Source organism: Mustela erminea, chromosome 7, assembly GCF_009829155.1.
Source record: "Mustela erminea isolate mMusErm1 chromosome 7, mMusErm1.Pri, whole genome shotgun sequence".
Lineage (NCBI taxonomy): Eukaryota > Metazoa > Chordata > Mammalia > Carnivora > Mustelidae > Mustela > Mustela erminea.
The window spans coordinates 23,995,506-24,005,983 of NC_045620.1; the positions used below are offsets into that span (position 1 = coordinate 23,995,506).

General features: G+C 41.0%; 1 protein-coding gene across 1 annotated transcript; it reads left to right on the plus strand.

Annotated features, from left to right (window-relative positions):
- The first annotated feature begins 7,739 nt into the window (after positions 1–7,739).
- LOC116595050 (elongation factor 1-alpha 1-like) lies at positions 7,740–9,171 on the plus strand. Its single transcript, XM_032350919.1, has one exon. The coding sequence runs from the start codon at positions 7,755–7,757 to the stop codon at positions 9,045–9,047; it is 1,293 nt and encodes a 430-aa protein (XP_032206810.1). The 5' UTR covers positions 7,740–7,754; the 3' UTR covers positions 9,048–9,171.
- The last annotated feature ends 1,307 nt before the right edge of the window (positions 9,172–10,478 follow it).

Here is a 10,478-nt window from a genome sequence, read left to right on the forward strand (position 1 = left end):
GTGTTCTCCATCAACAGGAAAATGAATAAACTCTGTTGTAGTCACTCATACAGTAGGATACTACTAGGCAATAACAACATTACTAATATGCAAAAAATAGATAAGCCTCAGACATCATACTAAAGGAAAGATGCCTTATGAAAAAGAGTATATATGTATAAATAATATTGTAAAATGTTCTATAAATTGTAAAATGTTCTAGAACAGGTAAAAACCTAATCGATGGTGGAAAAAAATCACAATAGCCATTGCCTCTGGCAGGAGGGAATTTCCTGCTGTTGAAAATGTTCTCTCAGTACCTTGTGAGGGGTGTGGATTACACAGTTGTATCCATTTGTCAAAAGCAGCAAATGGTTTACTTGAGATCTACGCATACCACTGTATGTAAATTTAACCTAAAAACAGAAACAAATATTGAGCTCTAATGAGGGGGTGCTGAAGTGTCTAGAAGGAGAGTGAACTCTGCAGCTTCTGCGAATTGCATCAAATAAGATGGATAGATGGAGAGCTAGATAAGTGAATAAACACATGACAAAGCAAACATAGCAAAGGGTTAGCAACTATGGAATCCAGATGGTGGATACATGGATGTTCACTGTACAAGTGTTTCAACAGTTCTATAGGTTGGAAAATGTTCATAATAAAATGTTGGGAGGAAAGGGGAAATCCTGCACCAACAAAATGCAGTCCACCTTCAGGGCTGGATTTGTAACCCTTGATTCATTCGTAGACGTCTCCATCTCCCACCTGTCCCCCTGTCCCCACCTCCTCTTTTTTTTTTTTTTTTTTTTTAATAGGCTCTACACCCAGTGTGGGGTTTGAACTCACAAGCCTGAGATCAAGAGTGGCATCAAGATCAAGTTCTACTGACTGAGCCAGCTAGAGAGGTGCTCCTCTTCCTCTCTTTTGAACTACAAATTGACATGATTTTTTTTTCCAAAATTCCTTTCTCGTTGCTTCTGTCCCAATATTCCTCTTAATTGTGTTCCAGTCCCCTCCCTACTACTTACTTGCTGTATTTCTTGGCCTCTCTGGGCCTCTGCTGACATGTGAAAATTGGAGTCATGTGTCTATTTTATCAAAGGCAGCGGCCTAGACCATTTAATCTCTCTTTCCTCAAATCGTAAGTTCTTCAAGGGCAAGGACACAGTCTTATCCATCCCTGTATTTCCTCTGGCCTGTAATAACATTTTAAAGATGCTCAGAAAATGCTTGAATGAAAATTTCTTGTAAATTGTGAAAGGAGGAGACAGAGACACACTGAGTGCCCACTGTATGCCCTGAACTAAATGTGTCTCTATTCATCCCCAGTGAGGGAGGAGGCATTGTGATTACCACTTTTCCAGAGGAGGAACAGAGGTCAGAAGGGTTGGGTGACTCGCCAACTCTGTTAGCAGAATGCAAGAAACAGACCTGATATCTAAACCTAGGACTGTCTTTTTCACTTATTCCACAACTGCCTCTTTGAATCAATGCCAAAAAAAGACTTTGTGCTTCTCTGTATCCTTCAGATTGTCTGTACTGAATTTAGAAGTAGAAAAAAAAAGTCATAAAAATAAATAGCCATAAGGAGCTCTGAGCACCTCCTCCTGCAGTTTTTGGGAGGACTAAAATTTGGATGAGCAACTGTAGGACTGAAGAACTCCCTTGGATAATAAACAGTATGTCAGAGCTTCTGTTCCTGCTCATTATCCCCAGTTCCCTCTTTTCTTGCTCTCAAACCTAAAGGTCTCCTTCTCCTAGTTAAGCCCCATTACCCTATCTCTACAAATTGCTAATCAGAATCATTTCTTGCCCATGGCACTGGAAATGTCTGTCCTAAACCAGAATTTCTATCTCTTAAAAAGAAAATCTAATGCATGCCTGCAAATTCCTCAGGCAAAGATAGAGTCAAGCAATACGCATCCAGGTCACCTTATGCAAGCTGAGAATATGTCAGACCAGAAACAATCCTGGGAATTTTAGAACTCAGCCTCCATTTAAGCAAACTTCTGAGGTGGCAAAGGGCACAATCAAATATACAGGGAACGTGACTTTATTTTCAGTCCTTGAGGACCTTCCAAGGTTGGAGGGAAGGATGGGCAGGTCCTACAAGGTTAAATGGTCCAGTCACCCTACGTGTCTTAGTAATATATGCTAAATCAATAGGTAGCTAATACATGGAGCTAATATATTTCACAGTAGTGATTAGGTTGTGGCTAAAGCAGAAATTTAGCAAAGTAAAGCTCTGAGATGCTATATTTTCATGATTAGATTGGCCAAGAACAAAAGTTTGATAACTGAGATATCAAAGAGATAGCAACTCTTTGAGAAAGCAACTGCTAACACACTGAGTGTGAGAAAACCGCCATGCTCGCTGGTGATTGGTGTGATGCCACTTGTGTGGTGGGGAGACAATTTGGTCATCTCTATTGAAATTAAAAATATATATGTCAGGATATCCACATGTAAAAAGATGGGCTTATAACACTATTTTACAGCATACACAAAAAATAACTTAAATTGGATCTGGAACCTAAAGAGAAGAGTCAAACTATAAGACTTTTAGAAGATCCTGGAGAAAAATCTTTGAGACCTTGGTTTAGGAAAAGTTTTTTTAGATATGACACAACAAAGAATTATGGATTAAAAAAAATTAATAAATGAGATGATCAAAATTCAATTTTTTTCTTCAAAACGCACCATTAATGAGTTGGTAATTTTATTTTTTAAGATTTACATGTCTATGTATTCTCTACACCCAACATGTGGCTTGAAGTTATGAATTTGAGATCAAGAGTTGCATGTTCTTCCAACTGAGCCAGCCAGGTACCCAGAATTGTTCAATATTAAATGGTTGATTTTATGTTTTGTGACTTTTCCTTCAATAATTTTTTTTAAAGACATCATTAAGAAAATGAAATATGGGGTGCCTGGCTGGCTCAGTCAGTACAACATGTGACTCCTGATCTCAGGGTCATGAATTCAAGCCCCACATTGTGTGTGGAGCCTACTTAAAAAATTAAAAAAAAAATATATATATATGGGTGAATACTGTCTTAAAAAATAAGAAAGAAAAAAAATGAAGACACAGACTGGGAGAAAATTTGCTCAGAACACATATATTGTAAAGGATTTGTATCCAGAATATATAAAGAACTTGCAAAACTCAATATTAAGACAAAGAACCCCATTTTTTAAAAAATGAGCATTTTTACCATTTCACCAAAGAAGGTACAGGAATGACTAATAAGCACATGAACAGATTCCCAATATCATTAGTTATTAGTGAAATGCAAATTAAAACCACAATGACATGTCATTACACCCACTAGGTTGGTTATAAGAATAATAATAATAAAAAAAACAGACAATAACAAATGTTGGCAAGAATGTGGAGAAGCAGGAAGTTTCATACATTGCTGGTAGGAATTAAAAAATAGTACACACACTTTGGAAAACAGTTTCTTGGTTTCTTAAAAAGTTGAATATAAATGTATCACAAGATCCAACAATTCTACTTCTAGGTATCTAAATGTCTACCAATGATCTGCATGTAAATGTTCACAGCAACATTATTCATAATACCCAGAAAGTGAAAATAAAAAGAAACAATTCAAATATTCATTAATTGGCAAATGAATTAAAAAAGTATTTTATTCATACAATGGGATACTACTCAATAATAAAAAGGAATGAGTTATTGATACTTGCTATGATATGAATGAACCTCAGAAACATTAAGTTAAATACAAAAAGCCAGACACAAGAGATCACATATTGCATGATTCCGTGTTCAGTACATGAAATGTCCAGAAAAGACAAATCTGTAGAGACAGAAAGTAGAGATGAATGGTTGCCTGTGGTGGAGAATGGGAATGGAAAGTAATTGTAAATGACCACAAGGGATCTTATTGGAGTATTGAAAATATTCTAAAAATAGATTATGATAATGGTTGCACAACTCAATAAATTTGCTACAAATCATTGAACTGTATCTTTTAAATGGGTGAATTTTATGGTATGTTCATTATACCTCTACAAAGTTGTTTTAAAAAACATATATGGGGGCGTCTGGGTGGTTCAGTGGGTTAAGCTTCCAATTCTTGATTTCAGCTCAGGTGATGATCTCACGATGGTGAGATCTAGCCCCAAGTAGGGCTGCATTCAGGCTCCAAGCTCAGGGTGGAGCCTGCTTTAAGATTCTCTCTCTCTGCTCTTCCTCCCCTACTCATGCATGCATGGGCACTCGCTCTCTCAATCTCTCTCTAAAAAAAATCTCTCCCTAAAGAAAAAAAAAAAAAAAAAGCAGAACCCCATACGCCCAAAACAAAAAAACAAAAAACAAAAAACAACCCACATATACCAGGTGTTCCAGCAGTTCAATCTCTAGGAATTTACAAAGAAATATACAATGAGCAAAATAGCAGATGAATCTGGTTATCATAACATTGTTTGTAATAGGAAAAAACTGGAAATAAGGTCAATGTCCATCAGTAGAGGATGAGATAAAACATGGTGCTGGAAAACTATGCAACCTTAAAAAAAAAAAAAACAACAAGGAAGATCTATGTACACAGATATGAAATGGTCTCCACTTTATTTTATTTAGGAAATGAAATCTAAACATTTGGTAAAAAAAAAAAAAAAGTAACTGGAGTATCCATTTGTTTATGTGTGCATAGAATATTTCTGGAAGACACAAAGGAAATTAATAAAGTGGATGTCTCTTAAAGGAGTTGGATGCTGGGGTGCCTGGGTGGCTCAGTGGGTTAAAGCCTCTGCCTTCAGCTAAGGGTTTCATGATCCCAGGGTCCTGGGATCAAGTCCCAAATCGGGCTCTCTGCTCAGCAGGCAGCCTGTTTCCCCTCTCTCTCTGTCTGCCTCTCTGCCTACTTGTGATCTCTCTCTGTCAAATAAATAAATAAAATCTTAAAAAATAAAAAAAGAACAGGCAAAATAAATATAAGACAATAGAGGTAATAATAATGATTTCTCTGGAACAATAGGAATTAGCTGGGACAGGAAGCTTCTGGGACAGGGCTGATTCCTATATATTGATCTAGTTATACCAAAACCTAGACACACATAATAACTTGAATTGTACACTTGATATTTGTGTACCTTACTGCATATGTGTTATAATTCAATAGAATTTTTTTTTAAATAAAAAAAGGGAACAATGTACACATGGTCCAGGAGGATGGTCACTGTGATCAGGGAAAGGGTTGGCTGGGGTGGAGGGCAGATAGTTAGAAGTTACTGTGAGGTTCTGCATTTTATTTCGGGTTGGTGGATTCACAAGCACCTCTATTATTTATTATATTATTTAAAACATTCATTAAGTAACTCAAACGTGCTTTTAATACAAATAATACACATTCCTATAGAGTTGCTATGGAACATACAAATCAGAAAGCTTAGTTGCTGGAACACCTGGGTAGGTCAGGTGGTTAAATGTCTGTCTTGGCTCAGGTCACGATCTCCAAGTCCTGGCATCAAGCCCCAAGTCAGGCTCCCAGCTCAGCAGGGTGTCTGGTTCTCCCTCTTCTTCTGCCTCTTCCCTTGCCTGTGTGTGCTCTCTCTCTCTCTCTCAAATGAATAAATAAAATCTTAAAAAAATAAAAGCTTAGTTGCAAATAAAAGAAATCAACTCTCTTCCGTTTGAGTAGGAAAGATATTCAATAAAGGATGTTGGGTGGCCCATAGGATATCCATGAGAGCCAGAGCACCAGGCTTGGGGACTGTATACAATTAGGAACGACTCCCCAGATCACCCTGAGAACTTAGGCAGGAGAGATGCCAGGATCACTGCTGTGGGGATGGACACTATAGTTTGCTTTGCCAACCCTGAGGTCTGGATGCTACCAATAGCTACCAGTCCTACTTCTCTGTGTCTCATTTGTGAAAGAGAAACAGTATCTTATATTTACATATATGATTTGTTTACATTTTATGTATGTATATTAAGGGTGTGTAGACATGTGTATGAAATCATGTGCATAGAATGCTAGGCCAGATGCCAGGCGCACTGAAGTACCTACTCAAATAGGGTGAGTAATGATAAGGTCACGTGGCAGCCCACAGGACCTGTTTTGGAACACAGGAAAGACACCCCCAGAGATTCTAAGGAATTCTTGAAGGAGACTTGACGGGGAATGCCAGCCTGCTCTGGCAGATGGAGGTCAGGAAATATGCAATTCTTTTGAAAAGTTATTTTAATAAAAATGTGTTATACTGGTACTAACACTATTATGTCCATTATCTTATTTCATTTTTTTTTCTAGTATTTGCAAAGGACAAGGACTGTAAGAGCTACACATTTTCAGGATGAACTCCAGCTCTGCAACTTCCGGGCTGTGGGGTCCCAGACAAGTGACTCTCTCTGAGCCTTCGTGTTCTCATCTGCAAAATGGGTCCAATCAGACGTCATGAGGATCAAATGAGAGGGGATAGATACCAAGTCTGGGGTCGAGTGGGTGCTTGTGAGGGCTGATGGAAGCAGGTGCTGTTATGTGCTTTATGACTCTCATTTCCCTCCCAGTCTATGTCAGAAGACGGTCTGGCCATGGGACAGGCTGTGTCATGAACAGCAGGATTTGGAGCTGTTGACACAGCTTCCAGGGTAGAACACGTTCTGGAGTCAGAGTCAGCTAAAGGGAAGTAGAAAAAGTCCATGACAGTGAACAGAATGTAGGATTCAGAGATGATGGCGGCAGGTGGCTGGCGCAACCCATGTTTGGCACGAGGTGGCCTGGCAGCAGCTTAGCTCTGCAGGAGAGGACGCAAAACCCCAGGGCCCTAGCCTCCGAGGCTGAACTCACTGATTCAGCAGAGTAAAGGTGTGACCCGGGCTCCTGGGTTAGCAGAGGTGGCCTCAAATCCCAGCCCTCCTGCCAACATCACTGTGTGACCTTAAGTATGTGCCTCACCATCTCTAACCTCTTGTTTCCTCCCCTGTAGAAAAACTGGTTGTTTTACTTCTTACCTCTACTCCTGACATTCTTCTAGGATGATTGATTCAGTATCAGAGCCTTCCTTGGTCTCCTCTCCTCCAGTGACCTTGGTCTCCCAGGGTCATATCTGAATGCCAAGTCTGAACCCTTGATTTCCTTTTCCCGCCTCCTCTCCTTTGATCTGGAGGGGCCAACGGCAGCCACCCAAAATGTACCACAATAACATACTGATTGTTTTTGAATTGAAGCTACTTGGGAAGGAACTCGTGCAAGGACAGGACACTCAGACTCTGCTCTGTCCTGCTGAAATCACGAAACAAATCTCCCATATGAAAGATACGCCCCAGCCCATAAAAAAGGAAAAGACATCCTTATTACCAGAGAGAGGAACTTTAAAACTGAGAAAGCTATAGAAACAAACCTTGTTAAATTTTTACTAATCTACTACCTCAGCACAAATTCCACTTAGAATTCCTTATTAATTATGGGGCGCCTGGGTGGCTCAGTCTGTGAAGTGTCTGTCTTCGGCTCGGGTCATGATCCCAGGGTCCTGGGATCGAGTCCCGGATTGGGCTCCCTGCTCAGCCTCTTCCTCTCCCTCTGCCCCTCCCCTGCTGGTTCTCTCTCTCTCAATCAGATAAGTGAATAAAATCGTCTAAAAAATTCCTTACTAATTAAAGCCTCCCCACATCTATTTTCTTTATCCTGTCAATTCCTCACAGATTATTGTCTCTTTGTCTAAACCGTATAAAAACCGCCTGTGAGGGTTTGCCGCCAGAACACAGGTGTTGTGAAAACCACTGCTCATCCTAAACCAGAATGGGGAAGGAAAAGACTCATATCAACATTGTTGTCATCGGACGCGTAGATTCGGGCAAGTCTACCACTATTGGTCATCTGATCTACAAATGTGGTGGGATCGACAAAAGAACTATCGAAAAATTCGAGAAGGAGGCTGCTGAGATGGGAAAAGGCTCCTTCAAGTATGCCTGGGTCTTGGATAAACTGAAAGCTGAACATGAACGTGGTATCACCATTGATATCTCCCTGTGGAAACTCGAGACCAGCAAGTATTACGTGACCATCACTGATGCTCCAGGACACAGAGATTTTATCAAAAACATGATTACAGGCACATCCCAGGCTGACTGTGCTGTCCTGATTGTTGCTGCTGGTGTTGGTGAATTTGAAGCAGGTATCTCCAAGAACGGGCAGACCCGTGAGCATGCCCTTCTGGCTTACACACTGGGTGTAAAACAACTAATTGTTGGTGTTAACAAAATGGATTCCACTGAGCCACCCTACAGCCAGAAGAGATACGAGGAAATCATTAAGGAAGTCAGCACCTACATTAAGAAAATTGGCTACAACCCCGACACAGTAGCATTTGTGCCAATTTCTGGTTGGAATGGTGACAACATGTTGGAGCCAAGTGCTAATATGCCTTGGTTCAAGGGATGGAAAGTCACCTGTAAAGATGGGAATGCCAGTGGAACCACACTGTTTGAAGCTCTGGATTGCATTCTGCCACCAACTCGTCCAACTGACAAGCCCTTGCGTCTGCCTCTCCAGGACGTCTACAAAATTGGTGGTATTGGTACTGTCCCTGTGGGCCGAGTGGAGACTGGTGTTCTTAAGCCTGGCATGGTGGTCACTTTTGCTCCAGTCAATGTTACAACTGAAGTCAAGTCTGTTGAAATGCACCATGAAGCTTTGGGTGAGGCTCTTCCTGGGGACAATGTGGGCTTCAATGTCAAGAACGTATCTGTCAAAGATGCTCGTCGTGGCAATGTGGCTGGTGACAGCAAAAATGACCCACCAATGGAAGCAGCTGGCTTCACAGCTCAGGTGATTATCCTGAACCATCCAGGCCAAATTAGTGCTGGATATGCACCTGTGCTGGATTGTCACACAGCTCACATTGCTTGCAAGTTTGCTGAGCTGAAGCAGAAGATAGATTGTCGTTCTGGAAAAAAGCTGGAAGATGGTCCCAAGTTCTTGAAATCTGGTGACGCTGCCATTGTTGATATGGTTCCTGGCAAGCCTATGTGTGTTGAGAGCTTCTCTGACTATCCTCCTCTGGGCGGTTTCGCTGTTCGTGACATGAGATAGACGGTTGCTGTGGGTGTCATCAAAGCAGTGGACAAGAAGGCAGCTGGAGCTGGCAAGGTCACCAAGTCTGCCCAGAAAGCTCAGAAGGCTAAATGAATATTATCCCCAATACCTGCCACCCCAGTCTTAATCAGTGGTGGAAGAATGGTCTCAGAACTGTTTGTGTCAATTGGCCATTTAAGTTTAATAGTAAAAAACTGGTTAATGATAACAATGCATCGTAAAACCTTCAGAAGGAAGGGAGAATGTTTTGGGGACCATTTGGTTTTGTGTGTGTGTGTGTGTGGCAGTTTTAAGTTATTAGTTTTTAAAATCAGCACTTTTTAATGGAAACAACTTGACCAAAAATCTGTCACAGAATTTTGAGACCCATTAAAACAAAAGTTAAATTAAAAAAAAAAAAAACAAAAAACAAAAAACGCCTGTGATGGTCATTTGTTTAGGTCTCCGTTTCATCATCGGGCCTCTGTGTGCACCTAATAAAACTTTGGTTTTTTTCTCTGTTAATATATCTAGTGTAAATTTAATTCTTAGTCCAGGTGGAAGACCTTGAAGAGAGGAGGAAGGATTTTTCCTTCCATCATACTGTTGACCTCAGTGAGACCACAAATCCACTGGCCCTGAGACACTGCCCACCTACCCCCCTCCACTTCCGTGTTCCTCCTGGCCCACCTGGATTCCCTGTTCATCACTGTGATGGATGAAAGGTCCTTGTCCCGTCCTCTCCTAGGTAATTCCTGACGTACAGAATGAGCCTATCATATACTGCCTTCTCTGGCAACCATGTTGAACACAGCTGGAGAATACTGTATGTCTTAGCTTTGTTTTACTTTTAATTCAAGTACACAATCTCCAGTGGGGTCTCAACCTTATCAGGTTAACTCTTTGGGCTCATTCTGTCAGACAACTGTTTCATACATTCTCCTCTCCTTCAAACCTCTCTCAAGAACTCTCTCCACTTTCAGCTGGCAATGTCATCTCAAGCCTCTTGAAGAAATGGAAATCAAGAGAACTCCCTTACTTCCCCCTCTATCCCGAAGAGATATCCCTCATCCTATCTAAAACCATCTCCCTCTTTTTTTTAAAGATTTTATTTATTTATTTGACAGACAAGAGATCACAAGTAGGCAGAGAGGCAGGCAGTGAGAGAGGAAGGAAAGCAGGCTCCCCGCTGAGCAGAGAGCCCAAAGTGGGGCTTCACCCCAGGACCCTGGGATCATGACCTGAGCCAAAGGCAGAGGCTTTACCCACTGAGCCACCCAGGCGCCCCATAAAACAATCTCCCTCTTGATGCTCTGGGTCTCAGGGTTCCATCCCTTTCACCTTCTCAATTCTACCCTCTCTCTTGCTTCACTAGTTTCACCCTCTCTATTGGTCTATCCATCAGCAAATGAATATGTTTTGGATCCAACCATATCAAAAAACAAGTAA